Source organism: Canis lupus, chromosome 20 (assembly GCF_011100685.1).
Source record: "Canis lupus familiaris isolate Mischka breed German Shepherd chromosome 20, alternate assembly UU_Cfam_GSD_1.0, whole genome shotgun sequence".
NCBI lineage: Eukaryota > Metazoa > Chordata > Mammalia > Carnivora > Canidae > Canis > Canis lupus.
The window spans coordinates 40,289,740-40,302,322 of record NC_049241.1 but is presented as its reverse complement, the minus strand read 5'-3'; the positions used below and the strand labels follow the sequence as shown (position 1 = coordinate 40,302,322).

General features: G+C 47.1%; 2 protein-coding genes across 2 annotated transcripts in view; both read right to left on the bottom strand.

Annotated features, from left to right (window-relative positions):
- Positions 1 to 5,014: 5,014 nt before the first annotated feature.
- Positions 5,015 to 6,103, bottom strand: GPX1 (glutathione peroxidase 1). The gene is made up of 2 exons (NM_001115119.1): positions 5,837 to 6,103; positions 5,015 to 5,575 (listed from the first exon to the last, which is right to left on the bottom strand). Exons 1-2 carry the CDS (start codon positions 6,092 to 6,094, stop codon positions 5,216 to 5,218), a joined length of 618 nt encoding a protein of 205 aa, NP_001108591.1. The 5' UTR covers positions 6,095 to 6,103; the 3' UTR covers positions 5,015 to 5,215.
- A 1,952-nt stretch (positions 6,104 to 8,055) lies between these two features.
- RHOA (ras homolog family member A) overlaps positions 8,056 to 12,583 on the bottom strand; it is a 62,717-nt gene continuing 58,189 nt past the window's right edge. Inside the window, 2 exon segments of the mRNA NM_001003273.3 lie at positions 8,056 to 8,432; positions 9,475 to 9,605. Coding sequence (NP_001003273.2) covers positions 8,259 to 8,432; positions 9,475 to 9,605 — 305 coding nt within the window. The 3' untranslated portion in view covers positions 8,056 to 8,258.

Sequence of the window (12,583 nt, the reverse complement as noted above, 5' to 3'; positions counted from 1 at the left end):
GCACTGTGGCTTGCTCTACACCTAACTGGAGTTGGCCCTCCCAAGTCAGCATTGGTCCATACTTGGTCAGCAATGACAGAGTACACATGGCAGTGTTCACAAATATTGGGGAGCTTTTGATTACAGGTCTCTTCAGGGGATATTTTTGTTTTCTTCTTGTCTGTGCTCCTTTAACCTGACCAGGGGACTATGAAAAAGTAAAAGTTTCTAGAAGTACATTTCATTTTTTAAAAAAGATTTTAGGGCAGCCCCAGTGGCTTAGCGGTTTAGCACCGCCTTCGGCAGGGCGTGATCCTGCAGACCTGGGATTGAGTCCTGCGCCAGGCTCCCTGTATGGAGCCTGCTTCTTCCTCTGCCTGTGTCTCTGCCTCTCTCCCTCTCTGTGTGTCTCTCATGAATAAATAAATAAAATCTTAAAAAAAAAATCTAGAGTTGATTTGTCCTTAGGAAGGTCAAAACTAAGGATGTTGGGGCTTAGAGTTTGCTTCTCTAGTTCTTCCAGGGTTAGGGTCGGGTTCCACAAGCCCTTACTCCTCAGGCAAGAACTTCTATTATTTGTGCTCCCAGCTCCCACTCCAGCAGAGCCTGATGCAAAGCATGTGTCTGATAACTTGTGTGACCAGCTGGAGCTGGGCTTTATTTTAGTACCATCCCAGCCATGTCATACCTCCATGTGTGATTTGTTGATTGTAAAATAACAGAAATCTGCCAACAGAGAGAACATGAAGGAGAGGGAGAGAAGAGAGAAGCAGACTCCCTGTGAGTGTGGAACCAGATGTGAGGCTCAATCCCAGGACCCTGAGATCATAACCTGAGCCAAGTCAGATGCTTAACTTGCTGAGCCACCCAGGCACCCCTATTTTAATTTTTTTTAATAGGCTAGTTTTTAAATTTTATTATTTTTTTGAAGATTTTACTTATTTATTCATGAGAGAGAGAGAGAGAGAGACACAGAGGGAGAAGCAGGCTCCACGCTGGGAGCCTGACACGGGACTTGATCCCAGGTCTTTAGGACCACACCCTGGGCCGAAGGCAGCACTAAACCACTGAGCCACCCGGGCTGCCCCAATAAGCTAGTTTTATTTATTTATTTATTTATTTATTTATTTATTTATTTATTTATTTATTTATTTATTTATTTATTTATTTTTAAAGATTTTATTTATTCATGATAGAGAGAGAGGCAGACACAGGCAGAGGGAGAAGCAGGCTCCATGCAGGGAGCCCAACATGGGATTCGATCCCGGGTCTCCAGGATCACGCCCTGGGCCAAAGGCAGGCGCCAAGCCGCTGCACCACCCAGGGATCCCTAAGCTAGTTTTAAATGTTGTTTGTGGAACTACATTGAGACAGAATCAGGAAGTCATCTGATAAAGAGCTAAATGTGAAAAATGTATCTGAATTTTATCAGATATTTTTTCAGTTTTATTGAGATTTAATTGGCCAATAAAATTGTAAAATATATAAAGTGTACATCGTGGTGATTTGATGTACTTCTATGTAATTTTATATTTGATGCTTTAAAAACAAAAACAAGGACGCCTGGGTAGCTCAGTGGTTGAGCGTCTGCCTTTGGCTCAGTTCTGATCCCAGAATCCTGGAATCAAGTTCTGTATCAGGCTCCCCAAGGGAGCCTGCTTCTCCCTCTGCCTATGACTCTGCCTCTCTATGTGTGTCTCTCATGAATAAATAAAAAATTTTTTTAAAGATTTTACTTTTGGGATCCCTGGGTGGTGCAGCGGTTTAGCGCTTGCCTTTGGCCCAGGGCGCGATCCTGGAGACCCGGGATCGAATCCCACGTCAGGCTCCTGGTGCATGGAGCCTGCTTCTCCCCCTGCCTATGTCTCTGCCTCTCTCTCTCTCTGTGTGACTATCATAAATAAATTTAAAAAAAAGTTACAAAAAAAAAAAAAAAAAAAAAAAGGGATCCCTGGGTGGCGCAGCGGTTTAGCGCCTGCCTTTGGCCCAGGGTGCGATCCTGGAGACCCGGGATCGAATCCCACGTCAGGCTCCCGGTGCATGGAGCCTGCTTCTCCCTCTGCCTGTGTCTCTGCCTCTCTCTCTCTCACTGTGTGCCTATCATAAATAAATAAAAAATAAATAAATAAAAAATAAAGATTTTACTTTTTATTCATGAGAGACACAGAGAGAAAGAGAGGCAGAGACACAGGCAGAGGGAGAAGCAGGCTCCATGCAGGGAGCCCGACATGGGACTCCATCCCAGGTCTCCAGGATCAGGCCCTGGGCTGAAGGCACCACTAAACTGTTGAGCCATCCAGGCTGCCCAATAAATAAAAATCTTAACAACAACAACAACAAAAAGAAAACCCAGTATTTCTGGAAGAACTGCAAAAATGAAAGCTTCTGAACCTAACAATGGGTCATTCTCTTCTCAGAAAGCCTGTGGCAGGGCAGTCCAGGAGGCTCAGCAGTTTAGCGCCACCCTTTGGCCCAGGGCTTGATCCTGGAGTCCTAGGATCGAGTCCCATGTCCGGCTCCCTGCATGGAGCCTGTTTCTCTCTCTGTGTCTCTGCCTCTCTCTCTCTCTGTCTCCCATGAATAAATAAATAAAATCTTAAAAAAAAAAAAAAAAAAAAGCCTGTGGCCTAAATGGTGTTGCCTACTCCCGAATCAAGCAATGTCCTGCAGCCACTTTAACTACACACTTGGACCTCAGGCAGGCTCATTGGGATTCCTTCACTTTTACTTGTTCATTTGAACTGCTGATTCACGATGGGGTGTCGTGGGTGCAGGTCAGAGCCAGTGGTGGTTTCATGGTTGAATGATAAAGAATGTCGGTAGGAGTGTGTGTTTATATGTTTTGGGGGAAGAATCCCAGTTTCTTGGGGAGGAAGAGGCAGCTTTAACTGGCTTTATTCTGATTCTTCCTGAAGAAGAGAGAGTTGGAAAGGACTTTAAGTCAAGGGAAGCAGGCAGCTTGAAGTCTTAGGAGGATATGCCAGCCAGGGGCAGCCACATTGGGAACTCATATAAGTTCCTTTCTTTGGCAACCCAAGGCATGAAACTGAGAGAGAAAAAAAAGTAGGTAAGAGTGAGTCACCAGGCAGCTTGGGCGGGAAGAGGTTGAAGTTAGTTTGGAAAGCCCCGGTTTCCCATCTAGGAGCCTAACCAGAGAATGTGGTTGGGCCCCACTGACCCTTTACAGGAAAGGGAAAGAGTTGGACCAGAGTCTATACTCAGGTTCAGCTGGTAGGTAGCTGAGTAGGAACCTAAGTTCCCAGACTTTCCAAAGCAGTGTCTGGATGTGGGCAGTGGAACAGAAGTTTTAACAAATACTTTGATGGGACACCTGAGTAGTTCAGCAGTTTTGCGTCTGCCTTCGGCCCAGGGCGTGATCCTGGAGTCCCAGGATCAAGTCCCATGTGGGGTTCCCTGCTGCTTCTCCCTCTGCCTGTGTCTCTGATGAATAAATAAAATCTTAAAAAAAAAAAAAAGTAACTTGGTGATTGTTGGGGGCTCTATATCTCAATTGTAGATCAGGACCTGACACATCTTGGACACTTGGTTATCTGGCTTCAGCTCCATCTGTCCCCTTGAAACTCTACTTGCTGAGGAACGTTCAATCCACAAGCACTTGCCCCAGCAACTGTTATGAAATATCCCTTCTTACGCCTGGCTCCATTCTTGTTCTTCCCATTGTGCCTGTTACAGTGAATTAATAGGCCTTGGGCCTCCCTGCCCCCCACCCCTACTTATTTCTTGCCACTCCCCCAGATGATCTCATACCCTGCAATGGCTACTTATTGTCCCCTTTGCTAGGCCTTTGTCTCAAACCCCTACTCCTTCTCTGAGCCTAACTACTTGCTCCAGATATTCCACCTGGATGTCTCATGCAAGATGTCTGAATCTGAACACATACTCTTCTCCCCAAACCTGCTTGTCCTTGTGTTGTCCAATTCAGTCAGTGATGCCCCTTCCCACTTCAGACCCTTGCACACCATACTCCTTGCCTGTCCATCCTCCATCAGTTCATTCCTCAGCTGCTTCTTGACTTTTCTTCAGCTTCACTGCTGTTTCCTCCAGGAGGGAAGCATGCTCCTCCCTAGTAAGCCAGGCTCTCTTATTCTCAAAGTACACTGGACTACCTCAGAACTACACAAGCTTTATATGTTATATATCCTTTCTGCCTTTCTGAGCACTGCATTCCTGGCAGCCAACAAAATACATGGTCTAGGACTGAATGATGAGCCCACATTCTGGACTGGGTGACACTGCTAACGTGTTTCTGCATCCTTGTCTGCCCAAGCAGAAGCTGCATCCAAGCTGAAGAGTCCCCTGGACTGTGATAGGAAGTGGCCCCAGGTCTGTCTCAAAAGATTGGCAGCAGAACCAAGAGGAGAGGTTAGACCCAAACCACACCTGAGAAACAGCAGCTGGCCCCCAAGATAAGCCCCTACCCTGAGCCTAATCGTCCAATTCCAATTGCTAAGTGCCATGCAGGGCATGTTCAGAAGGGCCAGTTGATACCCTTCTCACTCTGAATACATGAGAGGCAACAACCAGTATGGGCAGCACCAGAGCAGACTAAGTAAACCTGGGTAGCAACATGCAATGATCTAACAAGTAATGGAAAACAAACTGTAAAATTGCATGGACTTACAATTGTGTAAAACATGTGGGCCTGGCACTTGGAGAAGCCATACTCTGAATGAGAACTCATGGTGTTATTTTTTTGTGAATATTGTTTCATGCCTAGCAAATATTTGGAAAGGAGGCCTACTGCTGTGATTAGATAGTTAGCCCTTGACTTGTCTTCCTCTTTTTGGAATCAGGACTTTCTTTTGTAAGAGGGCCTTGGGATGGCCCTACTGAATATCCTGGCAGAGGGAAAAACACTAGGACAGGAGTTAGGCTTTCCACACACCGAAAACAAAAGCACAGGAAGTTCAGGCTTGGCTAAAACAAAGGCCAAGGGGCAGGGACTTAAGCTCACAGCCCTGTGACAGGTTACTAAGGAAGGTGTCCCCAACTGACCAAGACAAACACACAATTCTGCTGACGGCCAACACTTTATTAGTGAGGAGCCTAGTTAGGGAGGGGGTTCTGGGATGGACAAGAAGAGCCCAAGCCCAGCTCAGGGGACTTTCCTGGAAATCAGGCGTTCCTCCATGCAGATTTCAAGGAAACACCATCATGGATGAAATCCCCAGAGGGCAGCGCTGTGACTGCCAAGCAGCAGGGAAAGGAGGGTTGCCTAGGCACAGCTGGGCCCCTGGGACAGCAAGGCTTCGATGTCAGGCTCGATATCGATGGTTGGGAAGCGGCGGCTATACCTGCGCACAGGCACACCATCTGGGCCCACTAGGAACTTCTCAAAGTTCCAGGCAACGTCGTTGCGGCACACCGGGGACCAGGTGATGAACTTGGGGTCGGTCATTAGCGCAGTGGTGTCGTCACTGGGGGCAGGCAGAGACTCCCGCAGGAAGGCGAAGAGGGGGTGCGCCTGCGCGCCGTTCACCTCGCACTTCTCAAAAAGCGTGAAGTTGGGCTCGAACCCGCCGCCAGGTCGAACGTACTTGAGGGAATTCAGGATCTCTTCGTTCTTAGCGTTTTCCTGCGGGAGGGAAGAGAAACTGGAATCCGGGCCCGCAAGGGGAGGGGAAACGTTCGAACCGCAAACGAGAGGTTTCTCGATGAGTCATCAAGCTCTTGCCTTTCCTGTACAACCCCTAGGCAGACCCGAGACGAGCTGGGACGAGCGCCAGCAGCCCGTCTCTCTGCAGCCAGGGTCTGCGGCTCTCCTGCCCGGCGGCCGTCTCGCCGCCGCTCCCAACCCCAGGCGCAAGCCCACCCCACTCTGCCCCTCGCCGCGTACCTGATGCCCGAACTGGTTGCACGGGAAGCCGAGCACAACCAGGCCCCGGGGTCCGAGGCGCCGCTGCAGCTCGTTCATCTGGGTGTAGTCCCGGACCGTTGTGCCTCAGAGCGACGCCACATTCTCGATGAGCAGCACCTTGCCCCGCAGGGAACCCAGGCTCATAGGTTCCCCGCCGGCCAGCGGACGCGCTGAGAAGGCGTACACGGAGCGCGGGGCCGCCGCCACGGCAGCTGCGGCAAGGGCAGCCGCGCACATGACTGGCTACCCAAGGAGTGCCCAGCTGCGGCGGGAGACCGCGAAGATCGTGGGATCACGTGGCGCAGGCACTTTTCCGGGCGCTCCGCCCCCACGGCCCCGCCTCATCCGGCCTCCGCCCTCCCTCCAGCCGGGTGGGAGGGTGCGCCCTGGCCGGATGCGGGCACCGCCCAGGCGGTGCGGAGCCGCAGGCACAGCAGATTCGGTCTAGGCAGCGCAGCGGTGGCGGCGAAAATTACCTCGACCAGGGAACAGGCCCAAGAGGGCTCCGATTCCTTCTCAAAGGTTTTTAGTTAAGGGATGAAGCAGGACCCAAGGGAACTGGGCAGCACAGCACGAGGAGCGGTTCCTGTTCACGAACCCTCCCAGGCCAAGCCATATTACTCCCCTTGCAGTCTGTGCCCTACTTGTCAGGTGCACAGAGCGAGTTGTGACTTGTGGTGGTGGTGCAGTTGGCAGTAGCTGCCCAGGCGAGTTCAGCGATGAGGCCCTGTAGCCCTAGGAAGGTTGTTGGAGGAAAGTGGTCAATGCCAGGGGCAGCCAGGGATCAAACTCCAAAATGCAGCTATAACTCATTTCCCTGCTTTCTGAGGCTGCCTGGAGTGTGTTCTTATCTAGGGCTCTGGTCTCCTTTCTCCTGTATCTCCAATATGGCACTGTCCTTAACACTGGCTTTCCAAAGGAGCCACTGAGTCCCAGCCCCTCCCTGCCTTGTGGAGTGGATGGGCAGATTTGAGACCATCCTTCATACCTATCAACAACCTGAGGCTCAGACCTATAAGTAAAAGACTAAAAATGGTTAGAAAGCGAAAAATGTCACACTCCTGAGATTCCTCTAGAGCAATGACTGTTGGGAGTGCCCGACATGTCTCCCTGGTACACTGCATTCCCCGCACTAGGCTACTGTGAACTTGAATGTGACACAGAAAAAAGCATTTCCACCTCCTTAGGAGACAGGTTAGTGCCAAATTGAGGGGTCAGAGTGGGGGGCAAGCTGATATTTCACATTCAAATCGTCTAGGCTAGACATATATATCCTCCCACTCCCAACCCTGGAGAGAGCAACACAAACACCAGGATACAGGAAGTTTAGAAAACTGCCTTTATTCTATTAGTAGTTGGAAAAATTAACTGGTACAGAAAAAAAGTTTAGTCAGCTGGAGAGAAGAAATTGAGTGCCACCCAAGAGAACTGGTGGCTTCTCTGGTAGGGAACCTGGATACAGTGAGGAAAAAGAGCACTGTGAACTAGAGCCAGACCCTGCAGTCCAGGTGAGAGGTTATGCCACCTTTTGAAGTGTCTGAGTGTCTCAGGCATGAAACCAAATTCTTATTTATTTAGCCCAGCTCTGGGGAAGGGTACTGGGATATGTGGCGTTGAAAACAGGAGAAACAGGCCATCTTTTATCAGAGAAACTGACAAAACGGGAATTTTAAAAATGAATTTTCCATCTGACTTTATTTTCAAATACACTTTCTTTTTTAAAAAAACCAATACACTTTCTGCAGGGATGACAAATATCAGTATTAGGAAATCCAATTATACAAAAAATACTACATCTAGTCTGGGGTAGATAGATTTATTTTTTGGTAACATACATTAAGTGGCACTAATTACACAGTAACTATAAGGTAACTAACATGAAACCACAGAACTGTAACTCTGCCACAGCTGCATGGACTTGAGCCTTTCTGGATAAGCACATTTTCAAAAAACTGGATGACCATCACAGAGCTATGCCAATACAATCTGTTAAGGAGTAAAGCTCTGAAGTAGGGACTCACCAGAGTACCTTGCAGCTGACAGATGACAGGCAGGACATGTTAGTTATAAAGTAGTTACAGCCTAATTCACAAAAGTTACCAACTGTTTCTCTTTCTAGAAAGAAGCAAGAAGTTAAGAAATTCCTTGAATTAGCGCCTGGTGTGTCAGGTGGGAGTGCAGAGGAGGGCTGTTAGAGCGGTGTCAGGAGGACCTCGGTGGTCAGGTGGGTTGGACATCATTAATAATCATGGTTGGCTTCTAAATACTGGTAGCAAGATGACTTTTGATTTGTAATCTTAGGTAAATTATAGATAAATGAAAAAGGCCAGTAATCATACACTAAGATTAATAAACAGCACTTCAAAATTAACCGCATGAGGGCTGTGCTTGCAGCAGGGTTTCACAAGACAAGGCACCCAGATTTTTTCTTCCCACGTCTGGCTTGCAGAGCAGCTCTCGTGGCCATTTCAAAAACCTCCCTCACTCCATCTTTGGTCTTTGCTGAACACTCCATGTACCCAAAAGCACCAATCCTGTTTGCCATATCTCTGCCTTCTTCCGGTTTCACCGGCTCCTAGCAAAGAGAAAAGCACTTTCAGTTAAGTGTCACATATATGAAGTGTAAAGTACTCAAAATTCAGCTTAAAAAACTTCTTTTAAAAGCTGCCAGACCCAGATGAGTCTTATGAAACTCATATGCAGTTTACCCTCCCTACCCCAATATAAAATCCCTATCAAACAGGCTCTTCTCTGAGAAGTAGACAGAAGGGAGAGGCCAGAGAAGCCCTGCCGGGTTAAGGAGGAAATCAAGAGCAAATGATTCAAGCTGTCAATCCAGAGTAAGCACTTGGGTCTTCCAATTGTTGGCTTCAGAGAGGACTGAATGCCTATGGAAGGAAATAAATCCTGACCTTGACATTTAAACAGAGAAACTTCAGTGGAAGAACCTGGGCTGAATATCTTAATTAAGGCTCTTGTCCTGCACTGGGGAAGCCCTCATCATCACTTATAAAGGCATCAGGGCTCTCTCTAGACTCCTTGTCCTCAAGCTTTCCTGATCCTTTGGTTGCTACCAATTTAATCCTTGGCCTCACATTATAGCAGGGTAACAACTGGAGAGGGAAATCCAGAGCCTGATAAAGTTTGGGCATTTGGAGCACTGACTACTGCTGTCTCAGCCAGGCAATCCTTGGAGGCATAGTGCTATCTCACAGGAGAGGTTCCCATCTCAGATAAGTAGGGAATCTTAAGGACGCTCTGAACAGGCATCAGGGAATGAGGGACAAATGGAGAAAGAGAGGCTTCTGGGACTCTTTAAATAACCTGGCTTGGGCAGCCCGGGTGGCTCAGCGGTTTAGCGCCGTCTTCAGCCCAGGGCATGATCCTGGAGACCCAGGATTGAGTCCTACATCAGGCTCCCTGCATGGAGCCTGCTTCTCCCTCTGCCTGTGTCTCTACCTCTCTCGGTCTCTGTCTCTCTCATGAATAAATAAAATATTAAAAAATAAATAAATAACCTGGCTTGTGAGAGTTTCTGCTGGGCCCCCTCAACATCCAATTTTGGGCCCTGAGTCTAAGAATGCTACAGGAAAACAGAACCCTGCCCCAGACCATGCCTGCTTCATCTTGGCTAGCTCCCGCCTTGTGTGCTCATCATTCCGAAGATCCTTCTTGTTCCCAACCAGGATGATGGGCACGTTGGGACAGAAGTGCTTGACTTCTGGGGTCCATTTTTCTGGGATGTTTTCTGAAAGAAGCAAAATTTGTTGTTACATACAATTCTGATCTTGAAGAATGTCCAAGAGCCCTAGTTAAACTGCAAGGTAACTACTTTAAAGTATGCTGGACATTTGATAGAATATCACTAGTTTCAAAACGACAGAAAAAAGGCAAAATCTAACCCCCTGCCATTAAGCACAAAATCACCAGCTTCTCCTCAGTCCCCACTAAGGAGCTCAGCTCCTGTGAAGTGGGGCCCAGTTAAAGCTGTGGAGGAACAAAGGATCCAGAATACAAGGTGGCTCCACATGATGCAACCTGACCCAAGGAGGGAAGGTATTCATGGACAATTTCCATCACTGCTGGCTAGTAACTATGAGCATATCTTACAGAAAGGGTCTCCATTCTAGGGCTGCAGCTGGCCCAGGGTCCCCATGTTCTCTCTACACCTTGCTTATGGACCTTTAACATGACCTCCATCGTGTAGGTTACCGGTATTTCAAACAGCTCGACTGACTTCTAAAAAATGAGTGATAAACACTTCTTGCCAATATGGTACTAATTTAGAAAGGTTGGATGTACATCAATCATGTTGTGTAAGTAGCCAGGTTCAACCTCCCACAACCACGGCTTGGGCATCTCAGTGTCAGGCATGATTTTACAAAATGAGGTTAACAGTATTACCTACCTTACACAGGGCTATTTTGAATCAATGCATACAAAGTACTTAATATGACAATCATTTATTTAAAAAATTTTTTTTTAAATTTATTTATGATAGTCACACACAGAGAGAGAGAGGCAGAGACACAGGCAGAGGGAGAAGCAGGCTCCATGCACCTGGAGCCCGACGTGGGATTCGATCCTGGGTCTCTAGGATCGCGCCCTGGGCCAAAGGCAGGCGCTAAACCGCTGCGCCACCCAGGTATCCCTATGACAATCATTTAAATGGTCTTCTTGTTGGGACACCTGGGTGGCTCAGCGGTTGAACGCTGGGTGTGATCCTGGGGTCCCGGGATCCAGTCCCACATTAGGCTCCCTGCAAGGAGCCTGCTTCTCTCTCTGCCTGTGTCTCTGCCTCTTTCTCGTTGTCTCTCATGAATGAATTAAAAAAAAAAAAAAGTCTGCTTGTAATTTGAGGCTGTAGTTTAGAAGTAAACTGTTTATTCTCTGACTTCAAGACAAAAAAAACAAAAGGCAAGAACTGCTTAGAATATGGAAAGAGGGATCCCTGGGCAGGGATCTGCTACAACACTGAGATTCCTTCTTCTTCCTGTCTTGGTGACTTTGCATCTGCTGTTCTCCCTACCTGGAAAGGTTTTTTTGTTGGGTATCTGTTTTGGCCTCTCTCAGTTCCTTTAGGTCTCTCCCAAAAGTCACCTTTTCAGCAAGGTTGCTGACCATCCTATATGGTCATCCTCTGAAACAGAATACTACCATGGCCCATCCCATAACCACTTCTGAGAATGTTATCTGTAAAATTTCTTGCTATCAGGTCTACTGTTATGTTTCTTGGACTTACTGTTGTATTTGCTCTTCTGTCTCAATCTAGAAGTTTCTTCCATAAATAGGCGCTCAATAATTATTTGAATATATGAAATTATTACTCCCAATAGTCCCCCATCCCTTGGGAGTGTAGGACACAAAAATTAAAATGAATTGCCTCTGTGTTGCCTCCTCCTTTCATGAATAATTTTTTTTTAAAGATTTTATTTGTTTATGATAGACATAGAGAGAGAGAGGCAGAGGGAGAAGCAGGCTCCATGCTGGGAGCCCGACGTGGGACTTGATTCCGAGACTCCAGGATTGTGCCCTGGGCCAAAGGCAGGCGCCAAACCGCTGAGCCACCCAGGGATCCCCTCCATTTTTTTTTTTTTTTTTTTAAAGTAGGCTTCATGCCCAGTGTGAGCAAGAGTATCATGCTTTACTGACTGAGCCAGCCAGTTGCCCCAAAACTTTATTCTTAAATTCAGTGATGTCAATCACCTATAATCTCTCCTACCCCTAAAATAATCTGATCACATTGGGGCATAGCACCTTGCATGGATTTACTGTGGGGTTGTATGATGGCCTTTGGGAATTCCAGAAAACCAGGAGAAGGAATCCTTATCATCTAGATCAGGGGTCAACAAATAAAATCTTGTCAGCACCTGGGTAGCTTGGTTGGTTAAGCATCTGACTTCAGCTCAGATCATGATTTCAGGGTCCTGGGATAGAGCCTTGAGTCAGGCTCCCTGCTCAGTGAGAAGTCTGTTTGTCCCTCTCCCCCTCCTCCTCATCTTCTCTCTTGCATGTGCAAATAAATAAATAAATAAGTAAGTAAGTAAGTAAGTGGGGAGACTGGGTGGCTCAGTTTGTTAAGAGTCCAACTCTTGGTTTTGGCTCAGGTCATGATCTCACAATCGTGAGACTGAGTCCCATGTCAGGCTCTGTGCTGAGCACAGAGTCAGCTTCAGATTCTCATTCCTTCCCCCTCTGCTCTTTCCCTGACTCGCTCAAACTCTCTCTCTAAAATAAATAAAATCTTAAAAAGGGGGGGGGGGGGATTTGCTAGAACATAGACAAACTCATTCATTATATATTTTCTGTGGCTGCTTTTGTGATACAACAGTGGAATTGAGTGTTGTGGCAAAGTTTACTAGAATATATGGCCAACAAAGCCTAAAACATTTGCTATTCGGTCTTTTGTAAGTTTGCTACCCCAGGTCTCAAACTAGTATTATAGACTCTAGACCAGCTGCCAGTCCAGACAGCAGGGCTGAAACTTTCACAACATCCTGATTCCTGATCAAAATTGTTATCCTATACCTAGAGGTAAGGCAATAGTCTAACATCCAAGCAAGTAAAACCAAAGTATAACATTAGATTGACAATAGCTTTTTATTTTCTTGATCCAGATTTTGAGTTCCCGTAACACATTTTATTTACTTCGGCCAACTACTGGTGGGATTCGCCCCACCCTATCCAAGCCAAGACAACAGAACTTTAAGATTTCATTTATTTGAC